Here is a 24,371-nt window from a genome sequence, read left to right as displayed (position 1 = left end):
TGTGTGTGTGTGTGTGTGTGTGTGTGTGTGTGTGTGTGTGTGGCCGTGTGAGGGTTAAACAAGCTCTAATTGTACATGCCACTTTCTCCACCCGCAAATCTGTAATCTGATTACAGATGCGCGATTATATAATATGCTTCGCACTTGATTGTGGACAGAGTCCCCCCTCCATAAAGAATCATAGCTTGTCGCCCCCACTTGGTCTCCTCCCTCTGGCACGGCTCCATGACTGTGGACACACTGCCCAGTGATTCCCAGAATCAAGCCTCAAGTAGCACCGTGTGCATCCAACAGAACCTAATGCTGTTTTTAACGACTGACCTTTCAATAGGGTACAACACGAGTCAAAACATGCCAGTCTTTGTATTTCAAAGCAACATTTTGTTGTCAAACAAAAAATGGCGAGACACCATGCACTTACATGCCAGGAAAATAACATTTATTGTATATATTTTTTCATTACAAGACATGTTCTTTACCACAGCAATGCTTTTTGTTCATTAATTGCACACACATAATTTCTGATGCATTACACCAAATTAACTGCAAATCTGCAATTGGCTGATGGCCAGACCAGTCCAAGGTGTGAAAACTATAGAAAATTAATAGATACCTAGCAAGTTGAAGCGAATGAAGATCAACAGAAATGGCCTGGTACATTTATTGTTTTTCTTGTGGTGGTCACTTGTTGCAAGGCAGAATTGCTAAGTCAGTAAAAATAAATAAATAAATAAATAAATAAATAAACAAACAAATAAATGCCCTGTGATTGGCTGGCAACCGATTCAGGGTGTCCCCCGCCTACTGCCCGAAGACAGCTGGGATAGGCTCCAGCACCCCCCGCGACCCTAGTGAGGATCAAGCGGCTTGGAAGATGAATGAATGAATGAATAAATAAAAATCCATACCCTAGTTATGTTCACAATTGAAATAAAGTTGAAATAATAAATTGAACGTTTTTTTCCCCATGTTGCTAGGCAGAGTTCAAAGGGTTGAATTTTAATTGCCCAATTGGCCATAAACATTTGACTACAGTACTTAGAGCCATGTCTACAATTTTCACAGAATGATAGAGAGGAACAGGAGTTGAGAAACAACCCTCCCCCCGCCCCCCCTAAAAAACTACTGCGGAATGAAAGTTTCTCAATAAAAATAATATTTTTGCATTTGTAACACTGCTCTTTATTAAGAAATGAAATTGAAACAAAAGTAAACAGCGTTATCTAACTATGCAGAGAATGCAGCGTTGCCGTTGCTATGCGACCGCGTGCGTGTACAAGTGTCCGCAGTTGCAGTATATGACCAAGAAGATCGTTTTCTCTTATCAATCCATATTCTGCACGCCACAACCGTTAAACACGTGACTGTTGTGATTTGCTCCCAGTGTCTCATGTACACACACGTAAATGCAGACACACTATCAGTTGAACCCAGCCGGGCATGGGAACAAGGAAACACGTGCAAGGTTTTCCAAGAACTGGATGATTTTACTAAGGAGCCACCGGCAGAGAAAGTTAAGAGGGAGGAGACAGAAGGAAATGTTCAGAGCGAGCAGAGTCTTTTGGAGGGAGAATTTCAATAATGTGTTTGTGGGTGGCAGACAGTTAAGAGTTGCGCAACAACTTTGTTATGTTTCTCCAATTTTTGCAAGAAAATAAACCACATTTTCTGCCTTGCTGGACACTCACCGGGCACTTCATTAGCTACACCCACAAATGAGGGTCAAGACAAGAGGTGTATTAAAATGTGGGATTTGGTGGGAGAATAGAAGACGCAGTTCACGATGTGAATGGTGAAGGCCATGTAAAAAAAGCAGCGTTTCGTTATTATTTCCTATCAAAACCCTTTCCCTCCTGACTCGTTTTATGATTTGGGTGCCACAAAATCAAAACAAATTAGCGTTAAAATTACTGTTTTCCACGACATGTTTATTTTCACATTTTTTTTCAGTCACTAATCAACTCATGTTCTACTGCTGATTACTAATGGATGGAAAAAAAATAAAGACAAACTTTTTTTTGTGTGCGTAAACTGACGTTTTCTCCACTGGTTCAGCAGTAGTCTGCCGTTTGTGACACGTTAGAGGACAAGAGGAAAGTGTAGCTCCTTCCTTTCAAGGTCAAGAATGCATTCCTTTTTTCACCACGGAGATGGGGTGGGTGTGCGAGGGGGGGTTGCTTTGCGAGGATAAGGGAGGGGGGATTGGTGTTCCTAATCCAATCAGAAGGCAGCCTGAGCCAAACCCCCAAAAAGCAAAACAAACCATTGGCTCCTCCCCAATGCGGAATCCCACAAGTCATGAATTTTGCTAAGAAACATTTTGTTCCAACGCAAGTTGGCAAAAGCTGTTGTTGAAGACTCGGTCAGAGCCCAGACCTGAATCCAGTGGAACACCGCTGGAGAGATCTGAAAATGGTTGTTACTGACATGCCGTATCTCACCTGAAGAAGCTTGAGAGGTGCCGCAAAGAGGAATGGGTGACATTGCCCAAAGATAGTTGTGTCAAGTTTGTGGGATCATTTTAAAAAAAAGAATTGAAGTTGTTATTAATTCATTCAATTAATTAATTGAATGGTGTTTGTTGTTTTTTTTTCTTCTTTCTTCTTTCTACCTACATTCTTGCTGCTGCAGGCTGTAAATTTCCCCAGTGTGGGACAAATAAAGGATAAATTATTCTTGTCAAACTTTTCTTGAGACACCTTGATGCACCATCAAGGTGAAAACTTACAATGGCTAATACAAAGTCTACACACCCTGAACCAATGTACACACTTTTTGCCTAAATTTGAAAATAGAAAGTGCAACTGACCTACTGTGAAGCCTGGTGATGGCATCATCATGCATGTCAGGAAAAGCCTATTATAGCAGCCAAACTTGATTTAGACTCAATCGGATGTTTGTTTTTTTTCTCAATTGTGGCATATGTGTGCAGATTCCCATTTAACGTATGTTGGGATGTGGCTGGTTCATTCTGAACACAGTCACATCTCAGAGGGTGTGCGCAGTTGTGCAATCACACTGTCTCAGTTGCTTATTTTTCCTTCCTTTATGAAAATTGTTTTTTTTAATCATTTGAGTTGTATAGGTGGTCACAGTATTGGGGGTAAAAATGATTATTCTTTTTAAAACTAAACGTGGCATTTGAACATGGGTTTGTATACTTTTTATATCCACTGAATGTATGCACAAGTGAATATTATTTTTAATCTGAATTAAAGGAATTACATTTCAAATAAATCATCTTATTAAACATTTTTTTCACGTTTTAAGTTTTACGTGTCAGTCTTGATATAAGCATGCATAGGCAGGTGTAGCTGTAAGCTCGAGAAGGCTGCTTTTATTCAAAAGTGGCGTCTTTTCCTGACTGCACAAGGTACCCGACTATGCTTGCAGTATGCTGAAAGCACGTATGCCTGAGATGAACTTTTCACCTTCACAAAATTTGTTTGGCAAAAAAGTAAGACTACAGCTCCTACAGCGTGGCTGCATACATATCAGCAGCGGGGGAAAAGTAAACAGCGGCTCGAAAATACAGGAAGGATACACTTCAGTTGAACATGAACTTTAGGCCCTCGTGTGGTACGGTGGAAAAGGAAGTATGGAGGTGTAGCCTGAGCCCACAGTGGCTCAACATAGTGGTGCTGTTATGTAATGTCCTCCGCTTTCAACTGTGGCCTGAAGTGTGACGAAAGTTCTCCACGTGACGATAACAAAGGCGCACAGTGTTGTTAGGCACTAACGGCACTTAATGGCAGACTACAACAAAAACAGAGGGAATATCGTTACATCAGCGCTTGTTAGCGAACAGCGACTTGTACCGAAAGTACCAAAACCATTCAAGAGTTAGTTGGTAGCAGCAACGTTGGGGCTCTCATTCACAATGTGCCAATACTGCTACCTCATGTACACCATGTTGAGGCTCTCCTAATGAATATTCTCCCAAATATATCATCAATATGCCACACAAGGTCAGAGGGAAGGTTTAAGGCAAACAATCATCAAAAAGATTCCTGTATATCATTAAAAAAATGTGCTCTCTGGATAAATTTGGAGCTTAGCAGAATGTAATTTTACTGTAAGATATTTGATGCTTGTGCAAAAGTTCCTCAGGGAAATCCAGTGATTACATTTGTAGCAAATGTAGCGTGCAGCGCTTTGGACTAAATTTACCTCTTCGTAATGGACCAGTAGAAGGTAACTTGAGAAAGTTGGAGGACCCTTCTAACGTCACAGTCTACATACCTAGAAAGCCATTTGCTGATGCCATGATGCCAGTATTACACAACACAACAACTGCTCACTCAGACATGAAGCACACCCACGCCCTCAAAGAGTCTGACATCTATTATTAACGTGTAAAACTTAGCACATAGCTCGGCAAGCAATGAAACACCGAGTAGCACAGTAACAATTGTGATTTTGCATTGGGGCAAATGAGGGCATAGCGCCACCAGAGCAATAAATATCATACACTGGTGTGCACCGTATATGAAATGTATTTCATACTCAAATAGTGTACTGTGGCGTGAAGGAATAGACAAAAGCGGCCAGATAGTTTGATTTGCCCATGACTGAAATCGGCTGAGACATCTCCCACAGTGGCACGACCCTCCCTCTTGCAGATCCTCCAGCACATATTCGTCTGCCATTGACCATTATGTAGTTACGTCACGCACAGGATTTACGTGGGTCAAGAGACTTGAGCCCTATGCGCTGAAAAAAAGACTTGAACATCTCAAAACAACACATTAGAAGTTAAAAATATCTGTACATTTATACATTTCAAGGCATTCGGAGCTGTACATTGTGATGTGCGATTTGCAGTACAACAACATTAAATGGAAGCGTTACAAAGTCTAAATCATGACAAAGACACAACACCCACTGTCTTACACATGCAGCAGATAAGTACTCAAAATACTCTTAAAAATAATTAACATGCAAATACATGTACATCTCTACAGAAACCATCTACTGGGGAAAAAAAAGCACTTGACGCCAAAAATCGGCTACCCTCATACAATGAATGATTGTGTCGTTAAAAGTCTGCAGAAAGTAAGGCTGCAGAACATTGCGACGAGACATTGCACATGCTTGTACCTGCATCGTTTTTTCCACATTCATTTTGTGGGAAGGTGCACAAATATGTGAAGCACTACATTATCTTCATTAATTCATTATTTTCCAATAGTACCTTTATGATTGATTGATTTGGTCAGTGCATCACTTTTGATAAAAATCCCACTTATTTATTGCAAAACCAGGCTAATGCACTGAGAAATCTGCAGATTACAAATGGCAGTTTTCAGTTTAGAGCACGCAACATGCATGTAAACAATACATTGAGTGAAAAATCTTCTTCTTGTTTGTTCCAGGTCAGATATGTTTTCCTGTTAGGAAGAAGAGGGGTCGGTCCTCCTTGGCGTTCGCCGTCTGAAATTCGTCGCTGAGCCTGAACCGCCACTCCTCTTCCAACTCTAGCCTGCCGACCGTCTGCCTCAAGGAGCTGCGATCTGCGCTGATCACACAAAGAGTCGCGCCTGTAGGGAGGCACGGGCGAGCACCCACGATGATTTCCCTTACTTGGAGCGATTTTTTTTTTTTTTTTTTTTGCATCTGACTATCATTAAGTTGGATGGCACGTGTACCTTTGAGGAAGGAGAACTTCTTGAGGAAGCTCGGAGTCACAAAGGCGTCGGCGAAACAGAGGAGAAGGCCGCTGAAGAGCAATCCTGTGGTGCAGATGTTGACGGAGTGAGGTCTTGAACTCACGAAACACACGGTCACCTGCGAGGCGGAGGCAGGAGTGGGACGGCACATATGCTGTACGTTACGATGCAGTACAATCAGAAGCAGTAAAGTGAAGCATTTATGCAGTGTGGGCCAAAAGTTGGTGTCCGTTTTTCAACTAATATAACTTGTTTATGTTTTAAGTCGAGAACAATATGTGAGTTATGAATTTAAAAGTAGATGCATCTAAATGTTATTCTGTGCAGCCACTTGACAAAATAAAATGGAGTAAATTTAACACGCCATTTTTTTGAGTGCCAATAACCTTCTGAAGAAAGAAGGTTGGAAGGAAAAGACTTAAAAAGTTTCTACCTACCTTTTGGCTGATCGTGATCATTAACATGAGGCCAGTTACAACCCACACTCTGTTAAAAAAAACAGCAGATATTTGTGTTGTGTGTTTACCTCCGGGCCCAGGTTAATGTAACAGTCCACAGACAGGACCGGGTGTTCGGAGTTCTTGGTGCTGAGAGGAAAGAGCTTGTGGCTGGTGTGTTGGAGATATTTTTCCAGGAGGAGCTGAGCCGGGGTGGCCAGGAAAAGGTGCTTGCTGTCGGGTGCGCAGACGTACTGAGAGGGCCCCACTGAAGTGGGAACGTCCGTCATCTGGGAAGATTTTCCGTCTCGTCAGTTACCAAAAAAAAAAAAAAAAAAGAGACTAAATGGTATCGAAAGTGGTTGTTTATGCGTCCTTGCCTTTGTTTTGATGATGAACGTCCTGTACCCCCCGATGGCGATCTGCTTCTTCATGACGCTGAAGTTGTTAAAGCGACAGACAAGCAGTCCTGCGCTGTGCAGCCGTAGGGTGAAGTCGATGTCGTGACAAGTGAAGCGGTTCTGGTCGTACTGGACGTTCTGACTGCGGTCCACGTTGAGAAGGAGGAAGTCATGGACGTGACCTCTGGAGAAAGGCTTCCTCTGGTTGGGGCCTAGACACAAACACACTCTTCTTTTCATCCGAAATAATTTGATGGGACGCAACCAACTTGTCCAGTACAGCAGCGATGTGACGCTACAAAGCATCCGACATCAAATCTTGAATAAGAGTTTGATATAAATATCTATTGTACATATAATCGAAAACTGACGTGGTAATCGTGATGAAATATTATTCAAGCACAGGGTCATGAGAAATAAGTAGCGGCAATTGTGTCAGAGAAGTACGATAGGTTGACGTGGTTCATCTTGACTAAAATTTTCATCAACTGGAGAAGATTTCATTTTAGCCTGGGTCTTTAGCAGATGTTACGGAGAGGCATAGCCCCATCTGTACAGTTTTGCGAGGGATTGATTTTCAAAATTAAATCATCCGTAAGCCTTTCTTAAGGGTAACAACATTCACAGAGGATGGAAATACTCTTCACAAAGGTTTTGGCCATCATGACTTCTAACCTGCGAGTACACGACTGCTCCACTTCCTAATCCCACACAAGCCGTAGTGGGCCAGGTCTGGGCAGCCTTCCATGTGCTGCAGCACCTGCTTCAGTGACGCGGCGTGTTCGACTGGACCACTAGCAGCAGTAGACAGACAAAACAAAAAAAATGACTACCTTGTTTTCTTTAATTTCTTATTCAGTTGGTACCACTAAAGGTGTATCATGTGTCGAACAGACATAAAAGAAAACATGGAATTCCTATAAGCACTGTTTTGGCAGTATAATGCGATAGCTATTTGAAGTGATTTTATCACGAAAACGAAGCAAAATGTCTGGATATCAGATTTTGAATTCAACTCTTATGAGCTATTTTTGTTACCATAATTTTTTTCCCCCAAACGTGACATCAGTTGTATCAGCCATTTAAAATGAACAAGAAACTGAAAAAAACAAGTGTGGGGGGAGAGGGGGGAGATCTAATCCTTTTTTCACTGACTGCATTTCTTGAGGTGGTACTCGGTATAAAAAGTTTAAGAAGTACAAACTGTGTGAGCATGTACTTGCGTGCGTCGAAGTCCACGACGTTCCACATCACGCACGAGTCATCCGCCAGGATGATGAAAGGCCAGACGTCACTGATCGGCCCGCTGCCCTCCTGCCGACGACTGCGCTCCAGCTCCAGATTGTGGTACGAGAGCTCTTTAATCAGGAAGTGAGCAGCTCCTGGAAGAGAACCAGGAACACTTTTAAAAAAAAAAGCTCTATGAACAAAGTTTGATTATGTGTTGTGTGACAGTCAGACGAGCACCTATCCCAGCTCCATTGAAGACAGGAGGCAGCACCAGGAGAATGTGGTTGGGCCAGTACTTCTTGTAGACGGCCATTTCGTACTCTTTGACCACCAGGATATGGAGATGCGCGGCTCCATCCATCGCATGGTAAAGGTTGAAGAGACCGTGCTCATGGCGCCCCGTGGTTGGAGTGAAAATTGGACTTTTGATGCAGTTTGGGCTCTGACAAAACCAACATGACAAGGGCATCATTGTATGAATACTGAAGAAGAATGCCAATTTGGCCAACAATATATGAATACCCTGCAGCACCACCTTGTGGTATGAAATGTGCATTGCGATTCTTGTGCTTGGCTCACATTAAGAACAAGAATTCAAAAATTGGGTGTAACGTAAATCCGCAACTTTCAACATGATCGACAGCATCCGTAAACAGGCATGTTGACTGTCCACTGACTCACCCGGTCTGCGGCGAGAGGCAGCCGCATACCCTCCAATTGGCCACCCGGTTGGTTGAAGCTAAAGTAGTGCTCTTTGGATTTGGGGATGATGAAATAGAGCTGGATTTCTTCACCAAGCAGCAGATGGGTGAACGTGAAGGCATGCAACGTCGACTCGTACATCTAAATTAGGATTCGCAACAAAAAGTTTTTAACATTTACAGCTTTTAGAAAAATAACAATAAAGAAGAGCGGCAATTTATGATTGCGTGCTTGTGTGTTGTTGACCTGGTATCGGGGGTTGAAGCCCAAGTACAGATGACACTGTTCACAATGGTGATAAGTGTTAAAGGCCGCATACTTGGACAGTTTGATCCTGGTTGTGCGCCTCCTGAGGCACATTTCCTCCTGGTGCACAGGTTTGGCTTGCAGAGGCAAAATAAATAAATACGTAGTTGAATATACAGTATATATGGTCCATTGTTCATCGTCGTCTATATCTGTCAGCCTGTGCCTACCATCAGAAGCTGGTCTATATCCAGGGCAGTAGACTAAGCTGATGTCATCATATTTGGGGTCATGGACGATATAATCAAAGGGTAAAGTCTTCATAACGTCTGGGTCCGGCCACAAGGCGTTGAGTGGCTTGTAATGAACCCCGTCGATTTGGACATCTCAAAATCACAAACCACATGGACAGACAGACACCACTTGAACACCACCGTGTCATTATTTCTTCATCCTGACCTGTGAATATACTCACTCAAGTTGATGTCCTCTTCATTGTAGATATCCACCTCCATCAGCCTGATCAGCATCCGAGACAGGATACCCAGGAAGTGCAAGTATGCGCCTGTCTTACCCACCTGATCAATGACATCCACACAAGGTAAATACGCGACGTGACTTTGACAATTAATGAGGAAAAAAAAAAAAACGAAATTACCTGTGGGGGTCCGCGATATTACCTGTGGGGGTCCGCTGAGGAGTAGCCTGCGAGGGTGAAAGTTGTCGCCGCGTCCTTCGGAGCGATTGCTGCTGTCCATGTGGTAAGGGCGGGGGACCGTCCACTGGCGATAGTACAGCGACTGTTCAGTGCAGGTCATCATCTTACTCAGCAAAGGTCTAGGCATAAAAATAGTATTTTCTCAGTAATGAAGGCTTGTTGATGGGAGATTCCTCAAAAATATATACCCAAACTGCCGCCAGGACGTTGCTATTTCTGAAGGGAGTACCGTAGTCTCACCTGAAGCTGCTGGCCCACGCTACAGACATGTGCGGCAGGAAGGAGGTACATCGCGGAAGGCCGCTGCCATCGTTGGCTGTGATGATGTCGTAAAGCGAGCGGGGGAGAAGCACCGAGGGCGGGCGACTCACTCCCCGCGCCCAGGAACAGCTCAGATGAGGGGATGAGGCTCGGGGCGACGACGAGCTCGAAGACGTGGATTTGGAAGGGTGACGGCGAGGCCGGACAGGGGCCAGCGACTGCGTTGGCGGGTGGGAGACTTGGTGCGGTGGGAGTGTTTGGAAGTAAGGTTGGGAGTTCGTTTGGGCTAATAACTGGTTCTGACTCAGAATCTGTTGCTGGAAAATGGGTTGGGACAGGGAATACGCGTGGGCAATAGACGTGCTTGGGTGGTGAAGTGAAGGTTGATGGTATATAAATGACTGAGAAGAGGACTGGGAGGGAAATTGAGTCTGAGTGGCGTCCGCGGTGCACTTTGGGGCATCTGGAGATGTCGACGTGCTGCTCTGCGTTGGGGACGGGTCTAACGCTCCAACATCTGGGCTGGACTGGAGTGGCTGGTTGGAAGACACAGGAGAGTTTTCTAGAATAAAAGGAAAGAGAAATACATTCACTCCTCCTCATGAGACAAATCCTCAACACATTGTTCTGCGAATAATAACATTCACTGACTACCGTTTTCCTGGCCCTCCTCTTCCTCATTGTCGGTGCTGCTGAGTTTTTCCGCGTCACTCTCCAGCAGGTCACTTCCCGGCCCCGTGTTGTGCGGGGAGCGAGACTCCGCCTTCAGCAGGTATGCTGCAAGTCCCAACTCTTGCTCGAGTGTAGTACGTTGAAGATAGGAGCAGCTTACCACTCGAAGGTCACAGTACTTCAGTGACCTGCGGGAAGAATGTAGTCAGACAATAAATGAACTGGCTATTCATTCATCCTTTCATTCATTCATTCATTCATTCATTCATTCATTCATTCATTCATTCATGTTTTAGAATTCCTGGAGAAGAACAATGGGCTCTCATGTTTTGGTCTTAATGGGCCAACCTGGGAAGCGATTCTCCTTGAGGTTCAGCTCCGGACAGGATGAGAATGCAGGGAAGAGCTTCAAGCTCCAGGTAGGTACGAGGAACCCAATCAGATTCTTGGATTTTCAGCCACAGCTATGCATGGCAAATACAAACATGGAGAAGTTTTACACAAAAACTACAAAATAAAGAAAACATGGAAAAGATGACACACCCTTTTGACAAATGTACGGGACAGCAACCTTCACAGCCGCAAGATTTTCAATCATTTTAACTCATTCTCTCCCAAAGACGTTTTTAAACGTCTTTTCAGACTTGGTCTGGAATTGGCTGCTACTGAATGAGTTAAGAGGGCCGAATTTACAGCCTCTTATCGGGCTCATCCTCGCAAGGGAGTCATATCCACATGGCGTACTTAAACTATTTACTTTTGCATACCTTAATCTGATCAATGAAGCTGTGTCCAACGTTCAGTGGTTGGCTCGGATTCCCCAGTATGATCTCAAAACTCTCCTCAAGACCCAGTTGTCTCCTCACTCGGGACAGCCGCCGATGCGCCCACGCTGCCAGAGCCAGAGAGGGGATCCGCAGCAGGATCATGTGACCGTGGTGGGCGGGGCATTGCTGGGCTGCGCTGAGCAGCGCCTGCACGATGCCCAGCGTCTCCACAGACGTGTGTTTGTGAAGATTGTGAGAGCCGCCGATTCTTCCGGAAACCGCCATCAGCGCTGTGCAATAGTGGTGGATCAGAACTATCGTACGGATCACAGCACTGTGCAGTTTAGGAAACCTGAGAGAAACGGTTCATTTCTTTTTACAAGTTGAGCACTTTCAACGATCGTTTATTTTTTACTGGCAGTGTGTATACCTTTCCTCCAGGGAAGACGCCATGCTCTCAAAAGACGAATCACATCGCATCAGAGGCAGGCTGCTTCCTGAGCGTGTCGACTCTAAAAGCTCTGACACACCAAAGTAGCGTGTTCTCTCATGATACAGGTCCACATCCTACACACGGGCGGACACAAAACTGTTACAACGTGCCTCTGTTATATGTCCTGCACACGTCGAAGGAAATCTCACATTGCTGAAGGAAGAGGGCCAGTGGATCTCATTATAAGGGCTGATGCGTGTGAATTGTGTCTGCAGAGCGAACGGGAAGGATGTAACGTGGAGAATCAGGATGTTTGGAGCATCTCTGACCTGCCTGGAATTCAGTAGCCGGTCCACGAGACCCAAACCGGTGTCTGTGTTGCAGTAAGAGGCACTGAGAAGCACAGAGAAAAGGAAACCGTCCGCATCGTTAATGTCAAAAAGTAAGTCTCTTACGGAATTCTTCTGTGTCACAAAGACCTGCTGACATCCCAGTGGGCGTGGTCATGGACCAGGATGTAAAGCGTATAGGAGTTGCTGTGCGCTTCCTGTATCAAGCTGTCAACTCGCACTTGAGCGCTTTGATCCATCTTGACCACGTAGCGCTCTGCTTCCCGCTGAGACACACAATCTTGTTCGACACTTCCAAGTTCTCGAAGAACACCTGAAATCCAAGTTTCAAGTCAACGCGGATGGGTAAACACTCAAAAGGGGCCTGAGGTGAAATGTGCGTTGACACGGAACTAACCGGAGCTCCATAGGTGGAGTACGGTCTGTTGAAACGTGACCTCGGACGGAGGGACCAGGATGAGGAAGTTGACCCGGTCAAAGGAGACAAGGTCCAAGTTCTGGGTGCTGGAGTCTGCTATGGCGCAAACGTGAGACAGCAGCTTTCTGGCTACCGCCAGCTGGATGGGCCGGATATCACGCCACTCCACAGCGTACTCTACATGCATGCACACACACAGATTCATATGGGATGTTAAGTTAAAAAAAAAAAACAGCACAGTAATACGCTTTGTCGTATTTGTGTCATCTGCCTCACCAGAACATGTTTCCTTAGGGGGCAGAACTCTCTCTTTAGGGCTGTGTGAATCTTTTGGACTGTGTGTGTTTTTCACAGTCTTTTCCTCTGTTGATTCCTGACTGCTGGATAAGGGAGAGGGCTGGTTGCTGTCCAAGGTTGCACTGTCCAGTAGGGAATCCATATCACCCTCTGCGAAACAGGAAGTTCGATTCTGGGATTCAATATGTATCGTCTGCTCACATCAGCGTGCACGTCACAGACGTCGCGTCATCGTACAAATTGTAACAGAACAGAACATGCGCCAAATAAACACATAGCAGAGACTCAAGACATTCCAAGTAAGTAATGAGACAAGCACACCTTGTCCAAGGGAACTGCAGAACTGGATGAGCTCCTGGGCGTCACCAGAGGAAAGCTGGTGGTTGATTTCTCTTAAACCCTCATTGGGAGAGAACATATTTTCGGCCAAGGCTCGACACTGGTGTTTACCTGTACCAAAAGCACACGCATATGCTTGATGTCTATTTTTTGTTTTTACAATTTTTGTTAAAAACAAACTCCCACCTGTGACTACCACACACGACTGTGTTTCATGCCCCGAAGCGGTCACAATGACGACGATGTAATTTGTGTTTTCGAACCGCCCCTCCATCAACTTTCTAAACATCTGCTGAAGGCCCTGAGCCAAAGAGCCCACTTGCTCCCCCAACACCACAACCCCCTCTCCACAGGATGAAGCGGCTAGCTGGGCGAGCCAAGGAAGCTGGCTGGGAGTCAGCGGCTGCTGTGGTGCTAAGCCAAGATGCTGAGGGAGCCCTGGAAGGACAGGAGGTGCCTGGAGAGCCAAGGAAAGCAGATTTATGCTAATATCACTAAGTCAAAGCCTTTATTTGTACAAATGTGTTTTCATACAATAATTTGCTTCCATAAGTAATTGATACATTAATAACAAATACTGCAAGGCACCTTCTAGTGAACCAAATACAGTGACATACAGTAGTATATGTATGTGTATGAGAAATGAACCTCAATTCCGTAGTGCCTCCCTTGAGTGGCTGGTGTTTGAGGTTGTTGATTCTGTCTGATTTCACTGAGGTGGGACTCCCTCCATGACCTCATGAATATCTGCTCCAAGTCCTCAATCAGAGGCACTTGCTCGGGGCCTTGCCAATGTGAGGGAGAAAATTTGAAATCAGAAGGATGCAGGAATCAGGTGGATTCAAACAAAGAAAACATTTTTATGGAAAACATTATTTGAAACATAAAATGGTCTTGCAGAGGAAAAATACGGAATAGGAGCTTGTAAAAGTCTCAAAGTTGCAGTTTTAGATGAATATATCTTCTAACTTCCTCTATGACACAGTGCCAGTCTGCCCTCTAGTGGTCATTAAAAGTAACAACAACAAAGTGAAAAATGACATTCTCTAAGTCTTTCCAGAGTGCAACACTGACCAAGCTGAACAAGGTAGTAGACAGTGAGGAGGATCTGCATCTCAGTAGACAGCGGTTGAATGGGTGATGGTCCGTAGTGTTGGTAGACTCTTGGGAGGGTCTGAGAGCTCAAGTAACAACTCTGCAGAAGAGAGCTGACGAGCACTTCACTAAAATTGCCAGTCAACTGAGGAAGTGGGCCATGACCTGTGTCCAGGAAAGGTATACAGATAAAACTTTTCACGATTTAAAAATTGTTGCTTAATGATGAAGAAAATGTGAATTGATTGACACATCCCAGACCACTGTCCTCAGTCAATAATGTGAAAGTGACCTTTAAAGATGACAGGCTGTAGGCCACAAGTGTGTAACAGCTGATCAGGCACAGCAACAGACAACCCAGAGGGAGAATGTGTGGTTAAAGACCTCTGTGAGGAACTCGTAGTGGCAGATGCATCTGGATGTATGAGACAGCACAACAAATCTATGTAAAGGTGTATATGGATACACCTTAATTTATCATATAAATTAAATGAGCACTTTTTCCTTTTTTACCTAATTTATTTGCGCTAATTGTCGATGATGGCAAAACTGATGAAGATGGTGCCATCTTCCCTGTGTTTTCTAACAAACCACTCGAGGAAGAGGATTCTGGGGACCAACCCTTATGCCTCTTTTTGGGGGGTCCGGCATTTGTCTGCAACCCTGGAGGACAGAAAAGATTTGCTTTGATTTAACCGAAACATTACTGAGCTGTAAAAGAAAAAAAACTATCAAAAATGCATTTATATTGTTTTAGGATGAGCCTATGTGGGTTATATTTTATTTATTAACCTATTTGCAGTAACCTCTTAACCCCCTGTTGAAATTCAGTGACCGGGATCAAAAAGTCGCACTTGTTAGAGAAGTCATGAAACAAACACAACATTGACAGGAAGGAAGCTTTTTCATTCAGTGAGAAGAGAGGAAAAAAGAAGAGAGTATTTTACAACCCCGGTTTATGGAGGCCACTGAGCGACGGAGAGAGAAGAAAGCGAGAGGGAAATATTTAGTGCCTCAAGTGTTGGCAAATGAAATCAGGCAGACAAAAGAGGATCCCCAAAACAATGCAGCCGGCAGCCTCCCTATGGCAGTGGCGTTATAACACAGGGGGCTGCGTTCCCTTTCAGAGGTGTGAACAAACCCAGGGGGTTAATGACAGCAGACACAAAGGCTACACTCACATGCATGATACAGGACCAACTTTAGAATGGAATATGATTTGGTTGCCCACAAATATGGACGGAGGCATGTAACAAAACGCCAAGTGCGTCATGAGAGGCATTTTAAACTGCCCTCATGTTATTTGTAACAATATTTATTATTGTGCATATACAGTACCTGTAGCTGATGGTCTCCCCGGTCCTGAATGATTTATTACCGTTGGCGCGACTGAAGAAGCGGCATGGATGCCATTTGTCAGTGAGTGCGGGGTATCGGAGGTTTGAGGAGCGCCGTTTGCTTGAGATGCTGCTGGATATGCACAAAAGGAAGTCATAAGATGGAATTGTGATGACTGAGTAACTTCTTATACTGTTACCTTAAGATGCCAAATAACAAGATGTGTGTATCTGGGAGGAATTGACCTCATGTGAAAATGACCATTTTGTGGTTATACCTGCATAGCTGTTAGGCGCGTGTGAGGAATGCATCAACGCCCCGCTTGTTGACTGTTCATCTGATGTCGCATGAGCCTCTGGGAAACTGGAGCTCAGCTGTCTTATTCTGCCATCTGAAACACAACAGCCATATTTTAAAACTATTTTAGTCTACGTAGGGGGATTCAGTTCATGACAATATTAAAATATTAATATTTCATGAATACAGGTAATGGACTTGATTTGAGAATACACAAGAAAAGAACCATTGACATATCCTTTCCCTGTTACTGCTAGTCACCTGGACTGTAAACGTTTTAGCAGTTTCTGCTAAACAACATCTGAAGATAGCTGTCAATTCTTCCCTATGATATTCTTGAATTTTGTCAACATGTAAATGAATAATTCAAATGAAAATGTCGGACATCTCAGTCCAGAAATGTGCATTGCTGGGAACAGCAAGGATACTACACACACACACGCACGCACGCACACACGCACACACACACAATTTTCTAAAACTAATACAAAGTAACAAAGCTGCTCTAAATACTAATTAAAACTACCGGTGTCTGATTTTGAACAGTCAAAAAAGTCAAAACAAAATAAAAACAAACTACAACGAAAACGCCGAAAAACTATTACAACCCTGATACGAACCAATCTTACCGTGTCCCCTCCAGCAGATGGGAGCTCCTTTAACCAGCACACCTTGGTTGTTTCTGTACAGGTGGAACTTTAAGTGCTTCTGCTTCTTAGGCTGGGTGCTGAGTTTCAGATTAATGTGGTTGGCGAAGTCTGTGAAGTAGCGGAACCCCTTTTCTCCACAGCCCATGCAATACCCCGAGAAACCTGCGGGGGAAGCACGTGGGTGAGAATCAGTGGATGATGAGGCCTTCCCATCCGCGTTTAAATAATGGAGAGCTCTTCACGTACAGCAAGGTTTCGCCTCTGTCTTACCCAGCAGAGCATTGTGACCCCGTTCATCTGGAAGGAAGCGATGGTCGACAGCACCCACGAGAAGGTTCTCAGGAAGTGCGGGTGACTTCAGCCCGATCAGCATGAATCCCGGCAATACATCCAAGGAGTCTGATGCCAATGATGAAAGACGCAGATCCCTGCCTGCCTGACAGTACCCTGTCGGGAAGAGGACTTTTTAAATTTAGATTTTATTTGAATTTTTTACATAGAACTTGTTTGCCTTGCGGGTCGTAAAGAGTAACCCTGTTCCTGAACAAAATGTGCACAGACCGTCTGTGGTGCAGCAACCCTCAGGCGGGGGTTTCATCTGATAGGGTATCGGAGGACTGTTTGATTCTGAGCCATCTTCATCGTCCTCATCATCGTTCTCCGTGCGACCTGTAGAGGCACATGCAAGGAAGACGGATGAAACATTTTCAAAATGATCGAAGAGCATTTATCGACCTGCGATTATAGAGTACTTTTGATGCAACACACAGTACATTTTATTTTTATTTGAGTATTAATGGAAAGAACTTTTAAGCTGCTACAACTAGCTGGATTCCGTTCCGCTACTTTTATTTATCAATCAATTATTATTTGTTATGTTGGTTTCGGCTTATCAGAGAGACTTCTTTCTTGGATGCACATGTGACGTTTGAGTCCATTTCACCAATTAAATTGCATCAGGCAGTCACATGACTGCACACGTTTTGGCAGCCTTAATTTACGTCTACATGAAGATTGCATTTGTTTGTTATTTCATGACAATTGTATTTATTATTATTCATCAGCAATATCTCTATTTGCAGATTCATATGGTACGTAGTTGCTTTTACTTTATTTGATCTTCATGCTCTAAATATTAAAAAAAAAGGAAATCGGTCACCAGTTACTCAGTACTTGAGCGTTTTTTTCACTTTGTACTTTTTAACTATTACTCAAGCCATTATTTGGAGGACTATTAGTACTCTTACTTGTTGAGTACAATTTTGGGCTTTTCTACACACCTCTGCACATGGGATGTCTTCACATTATATTTAGGCAAGCTTTGATACCAAAAAAAGGCTTATCTTCAGGTAATTTCCTTTTTTTTCAGTCTTTGAGCATTTTTGCTGAAGGATGACCTTGCATTCACGCAATCTCAGAGAGGTTGTAAACGTCACATGTGGGTGTCAGCCAAACTCACCATTGTGTGCCAGTGGCTGCTCTGCCTCCAGGTAGAGTTGGGAGAAAACTGGCCGCGGCACGACAATGTTGGACCTCAGTGACGCTTCAATCGAGTTGTGAAGTACCTCCTCAAAGCGCGTGGTCCGCAGCTGGCCCGCATAAGAGTTCCCCATTGGTGTTCTGAGACAAAATTCCCTTTAATTAGGAGATTCGTTGAACATTTGGAAAATTCCTTTTCTGCATTATGTGTTTGCCTTTTTTTTCTTCAATAAGCAGTGAACTCACCAGTCAGTTCACTTGAGGGCTTTTTGGATAAAAGTCTGGTGCACATCTCAATCAAGTCATTCATCACGCAAACGAAATCCCTCTCATTTGATTTAATGCTTGACCTCCAGTTAAAGAGATGGTGAATGATCAACCAGTACATGCCCTAAGCACAGTTTCCCAAACGTTATTAGTCGAGATTAGGGTGATGAAAATGGGCAGGTTGCGCCAGGAAGGGCTTCCGGCCTACAAACTTTGCTAAAAGAAATCATGACCATCATGAGGAATAGCTTACAGTAACATTACAACTAACAGCCGAGGCAGAAATAAAGAAAGACTGCACCACAAGCAAGATCATTCGCCTCAGAATGATTTCAACGAATCCGGATAATAATGGAGAAGTTCATGTAAAAAGGCATTCTTCCTTAAAAAACAAACACACTAATAAACAGACAAATAGGCTGTTGCAAACGTTGCTAAAAGCCACAGACAGAGCACTTACAAACTTCCAGAGGCACATCCTCACATACACATTAACACAGCACTTACTAATGGAGGCATGCGTCCAGACGGCATGCCATAAAATCAGCTGCACTGACAGAGTTAAGGACACCGTGACCTAGACGCTACTCCCTCTTTGTTGTTCTCCGTTCTCTCTCTCCCCGCAGCTCTCTGGTTGACCACAGCCTCCATGAAGAAAACATTCTCTCAAAACGTGGTCTGTTAAACTGACACTCAAAAACACGTTGAGTGTGAATAACTGAATTCAGTTTTACGTCACGGTTAAAAACCTTACACACCTTTGTTAATGCCGACGAACAACAAAAAATGATTCTTACAATGTTTGTTTCTCCTACGATACTCATTGTGCAAAATGAATATATATTTCTTTAATATTACATAGAATTGCTACTTTCATGTTATGTGACTAGGAGAACTGCAGCATGTTCAGTCGATCTATCGATGACCAAACTGGGTCAACCTGGAGGCAATTAGCACGGGCGGATGCTAACGCCAACTTAATCCCCCTTCTGCCCATATGCTGGCGACCCCCCATTTCACATTCACAACCCAAGAAGGCACACCCACACATACATATGACCGCACACACACCCACAAAGGCAAACGTGATTGCCTGACCCAAGCAACGTGTTGGTCAGCTCCATTTATAAACAATTTAAGGCCTTTTTTAAACATTTCTTACATAGAGCCGATGAGATTATCAGGACTGCAGCTTCCCAAATTCCTGATAACTCTGAGCAAGAACCTCTCAGCTGAAGCCATTTAACACAATATGAGGGAAAGAACAAAACTAAAGGACTTTGTAGAAAGACAAACAGTACGTCTCCAGAGTGACGAGAACATTGCTACATTGTTTCACAGCGGGAACAAAACATTCACTCACTGAACAGACTATCAGGAACAACCGCAAAATCTAATCAGATCCAAAGGCTGTACAAAAAGTCCGCATGATGCACCGTTGTGTCGCAGATGCACATTGTGCGTCTGTCACACAAGTGTAAAAAGAAGTTACCCACGGGTGTCTTCAATGCTTACTGATCTGAGCTTTTGGGAGGGCTGAAGATTATGACGAGTTTAATATTAGTACGATAGCATCTGTGGTGACATCACGAGCAATTAAGTGAGTGAGTTTAGGTTGGACATTAAAATATAGAGCTACCAATATACTGTTTTAAACTGAAAACTGTTATCAGTGGATGGATGACTATAAAATCAAGCCATGTATATAATTCCAGTGTGTGGTTCAGAGTTTGCTACTCAAAAGGATGTAAAAACTTAATGAATGTGCTGCCAGTTTTATATTCGGGCATTGGCATTTTATTTTGAAGGAACGCACGTTTCCACAGCCACCTTCTGCTTCTACACTTCCATATGTAAAGAAACAATGCAGACTGTCATTGCCTCGCACTGCTTTGTAGAGAGAGACAGGAGGGGAGGAAGACAGAAAAGGCCGGTCATAACACGGAAGGAGAGGAAGTAATCACACCTTCCTGCAAACAGCAGACTGACGTTTACAACCAAGGGGAGACACAGGATGAAAGCAGGGAAATTTCCCCCTGACCAAAAACCGGGACCAACAGTCAATCAACATTACAATCAAAATGACAAAATGTCACTTAAAATATTTCAGACTTTCATGCGCCATGTAATCTGATAACATGATAAGATGTCCACTGTAGTAACCAGTGTCGCTGAAGGGGTTAAAGATCACAAGGTGTCTAGAAAGTTGCTTTAAAATTTGAAACATTTATTCAGCTTTAGTATATTAGACCAGAATTATACATACTATTAGACTAATAATATGTTAATTAGATTTTCTCCTATATGCTCTGGGGAAATTGAACTTTTTCAACCATGCTGCATTTTCGTGGATTCCTGAATCAATTATTTCCACATAAAAGACAACTTTACATTGTGAGCTTTCACCAAGGCAAATCAAATGTCTATTAGAAGTTTAAATAAAAAAACAAACACCCCCCCCCCCCACCATCACCACCACATTTTAGTTGCGGTTAAATCTTTCACATAACGTTAGTTGAGTTTTCCTCTTTGCATCCCCCCCCTCCCTGACATGGAAGTGGGAGATCCTTTCATCCCTAAATCTCCCCCGCCCCCTCATCTCTTCTTCTCTTTCTGTCTCTCTTTCAACCTGGAGAGAGAGAGAGACACTATTGTGGTGTTTTATGACCCCTTGGTCCCTGCCTTCCCACCACCACACTCAAACACCCAAATACAAAACCTGGAGTTAGGACCCCCTTTAAACTTTGGAGCCCCCTGTTTTTCAGGATGTCACCGACACGGGCTGCTTAGCATTTCAACACTTCTTTTTGTCATCATTCATAATATTGACAGGTTTGCATCATGCGTAATACACACGATAGAAAACCTATTCCAGTTAACAAATCCAAATATTTCTGGAGAGAACTTTTGAGAATGTAAAAGCTGCGGTGAGGTCTCATTACCAGTGAGGTCAGTGAAGATAACAATGTTTAGGCAAGACTTTGATGCAACAAACACGCACACACACACAAACACACGCGCGTGCATGCTCGTGGGCTCCAGCTCTGTGAACACAAAGGGCTTGTCTTGGATAGAGGTGAAAGGTCAACTCAGCAGAGGTCAGATAAGAACCCCAGGCTGTTTCTCTATTAGCCAGGGCTGCATACCAGCCGCGCGCACACACACACAGACACACAGACACACACACACGCGCGCCATCCCTGCTATTCTTTCCCTCTTTTCAGTCTGACAAGCTGGATTGCAGTATCCATCCTCCACCCCGGCACCTTGGAGAGAGCAGATCATGTTACGCATACAAATCCAGGCACAAGCACACACCGTTGTGTATGCATGAAAAACACACTGTGTGTACGCGCTACAGTATGTACGAACAGTGTCATCGCGTCAGTGTAGCAGGAACGGCAGCAGCAGCCACTTTGCATGCGGATAGATGGCCCAAACACATGCAAAGCAATGTCACACACAAACTGACCCTCCATTCTATGCCCAGCGCTGACCTATGACCCCGACGAAATACCCTCATTCACAGTTTGCTCAACCGACGTTGGATCGATGGCAGAGGATGGCCAACTGGCTCACTGACAGGTCAACACCCCTCCACCGAACACACACACACACACAGCAGGCCACACAATGAAACGTCCACGTGTGAGCACATTATGACGTCATCGGTAATGAGATGAATCGATGCTTTTGCACAATGCACAGAAAAACTGGCAGACACCGCACAAGATTCTTTCCCTTGGCCATTAACTTCTTAAACAGTTGTCGTGCAATTTCATGGTGCAAAATTGCACGTCTGTGTCTTTGTTACTATATTCATCAGAGCGTTTGACACTCTGCATCAGGGTTGCCGTAGCGAGTTTTGTTTGGCACAATGTATTTATCCATTTATTTTACACCAGATGCCCTTTCAGAATGACAAGAGATTGTTTTGGATTCAACTCTAATGTGATAAAAAGTTGATTTTCAGCACTGTGTAGAGGTCGTCAAACTTTTTTGTGCCACTTGATGATTTCACATCAATTTTTGATATAACGGCATTGAAATAAATAAAAGCAAATGATTAAAAACACAACTCACCATTATGCTGGCACATGTGTTTCTCATCTATGTGTCAGCCTCATCTTGTGTTCCATTGCATAGCCAGTCTCCCAAAAATTCAGTTTGTCTCTGTTTTATTGTTTCAATTTCACTTGTGCTTTTCTGTATTTGAGGACAGAGTTAGTTTGCAAGTGACCGTGCTACCAATCACAGGATGTTGGTTGGTGCCTGTTTGCGATATGAATAAAGTTCTCGCAGTTGTTGCCCGCAAGTTATTGGTCACAACATTTTGGCGACAAAGATGTAGAGTCTCGTCGCGCCCTCCTTTCTCACTGCCTCTCCGGTGGTCTCTTTTGTATGACTAGTTAAAAAGTGGCGATAGGAAGAGCTGAAGCTCGAGAGGCTAACCGCTACTCTCATCCACAACTGGCCTATTTTCACGAGCAGAAGGACTGTGTCGCCTTGTTGGTTGGACATTTCGTTGCTCTACAGAGCGTTAAGGTTTGGCAATGGCAGCAGAGGGGTTTTAACATATTTGGCCAATAAAAATGATTCTGATTCTGCTTGGCCAGTTACTTTTGCTACACGTCCTTGAGATGATTATTCCTTGCTTTCTTTCTCCAGTACTTCTCGGGAAGCGTGTGTTGTCTAGCGTCAAGACAATCTGGATTTTGAGCATGCACAACATGCAGTACCTTCCCTGTCATCATGACTCACAACAAAAATTGTTTATTTACATGTCAGCACATGAATGCGGTGTGCATACATGCACTAGCGCATGCACGCGCACGCTCACACAGCTTTTTCAAATGTTTTCCAAACAAAACCCTGGTGGTTTCATAGTTAGCACAAATACAAAATGTTACATAAACAATAAATGTTTTTTCGGGGATTATATTAACAGGCTACAACAGGAGTTGGCAAATGTTTGGCCTTAGGAGACACTTTGTTTTTAAAAACTGACAGATGGGCCAACCAATTTGAAGAGTTTAAAAATGGCTAAATGTGTAGTCAATGGAATATGTAAATTTGTGGATTGTACAAATCATATTTTATGGATTTTTAAAAATTCCTTATTACATTCTAATGAACCCCCTTTTTGTTTGTTTCCTTGGTACTGTACACTTATATAATCATGCGTCAATGTGACCCATAGGATGTGTGATCTTTTGGGGTTTTTCCCCCAAATAATTGTCACCAAAACTGGAAGACATATGAGAAGAATTGCAAAGAATATTTGCAAAAACTAAAAAAGGACTCTTGATTAAAAAAATAAAATAAATAATAATGATAATAATAATAATAAATACACGAATTGCACAGTCCATGTGTCCAGTGGGCCACGCGTGTCGCACAACAGTGCTACACTGATGTTATAACATTCACGTTTCCAAATGATCTGTATGTCGTAACAATTAAAACTCATGAACAGACGAATATATTGGTTGTGAAATGCATTATATGTATTAACGTCACACAAAATGTGTATTAACAACAACAACAAAAAGTTATCAGGAAGTGTTGATTTTGGGGGAAAAGGCAAATCTATTGCATGGATAAAGTAATCAAAACCATGCTTCCACCTTCAACATGTATCATGACTATTGTAGGCTATATTGTTGAATTTGAGATTAAATGCCCGTCAATGCATACAAATTATTGATTGTTTTTTTTTTGCCGGAGTGAGACGCAGCATCATTCTATTCTGAGTGAAGAAGTTGGCAAAATGTGTGCTACGGGAACATAAACCGAAAAGATCAATTAAACAGTACTCACCTTTGCTACAGGGAGGGACAAAGTTCGTAACAATTAGTGAGGAAACGTCGATAAATTCACCCAGCTGTCTCCATCTCACTGGCTCGGGACAAACTGCGGGTCGCCCGTGTCATCACTTTTGGTTTGATCCCTGTGAGACGACAAGACCTCCCCCTCGTTTGCCGGTCGTATTGGTACCGTCCAAAATCGTACATGTCAAGTTACATCTTTCATCTTCTTGGATTTCTTTTCCTTTCTTTAGAAATAAAAAAAAAACACCCCCCCCCCCAGTCAAACATATATAACAATGTATACAGTTAAATGAATCTAGAGCGATAGACTACATTTTGTTTCTCTAAGTAGTCCGGTGAAGAATATGTGGCTCTCTGTTAAATTAATAAATTCGAAAAAAAAGTGCTCTGATAGATATGCTTCATTTAGGTAGGTTAATTCAGAAATGATCTGACAAAAGAATAATTATTCTCCAAACGACTATTAAATGCAAT

General features: G+C 43.4%; 1 protein-coding gene and 1 long non-coding RNA gene across 2 annotated transcripts; one reads left to right on the top strand and one right to left on the bottom strand.

Moving 5' to 3' along the window:
• Positions 1-4,748: 4,748 nt before the first annotated feature.
• Positions 4,749-24,008, bottom strand: greb1 (growth regulating estrogen receptor binding 1). Its single transcript, XM_052063433.1, has 34 exons — positions 23,887-24,008; positions 17,780-17,940; positions 16,882-16,989; positions 16,591-16,767; positions 16,291-16,482; positions 15,651-15,764; positions 15,374-15,505; positions 14,549-14,698; positions 14,328-14,450; positions 14,015-14,200; positions 13,589-13,725; positions 13,127-13,397; positions 12,923-13,051; positions 12,581-12,751; positions 12,284-12,481; positions 12,016-12,199; positions 11,746-11,929; positions 11,534-11,670; positions 11,104-11,455; positions 10,685-10,800; positions 10,319-10,524; positions 9,644-10,226; positions 9,366-9,522; positions 9,161-9,263; positions 8,916-9,071; positions 8,686-8,822; positions 8,419-8,580; positions 7,975-8,179; positions 7,727-7,889; positions 7,183-7,301; positions 6,487-6,719; positions 6,196-6,396; positions 5,649-5,787; positions 4,749-5,540 (listed from the first exon to the last, which is right to left on the bottom strand). The coding sequence occupies exons 2-34, from the start codon at positions 17,931-17,933 to the stop codon at positions 5,377-5,379; spliced, it is 5,943 nt and encodes a 1,980-aa protein (XP_051919393.1). The 5' UTR covers positions 17,934-17,940; positions 23,887-24,008; the 3' UTR covers positions 4,749-5,376.
• On the top strand, positions 10,331-14,020 carry LOC127599469 (uncharacterized). The gene is made up of 5 exons (XR_007962121.1): positions 10,331-10,436; positions 10,633-10,755; positions 11,812-12,231; positions 12,297-13,775; positions 13,843-14,020. It is a non-coding gene; the product is annotated as an uncharacterized LOC127599469 (long non-coding RNA).
• Positions 24,009-24,371: the final 363 nt, after the last annotated feature.

The sequence above is a fragment of the Hippocampus zosterae genome, chromosome 4, assembly GCF_025434085.1.
Source record: "Hippocampus zosterae strain Florida chromosome 4, ASM2543408v3, whole genome shotgun sequence".
Classification (NCBI taxonomy): domain Eukaryota; kingdom Metazoa; phylum Chordata; class Actinopteri; order Syngnathiformes; family Syngnathidae; genus Hippocampus; species Hippocampus zosterae.
This window is presented reverse-complemented; position numbering and strand designations above follow the sequence as displayed.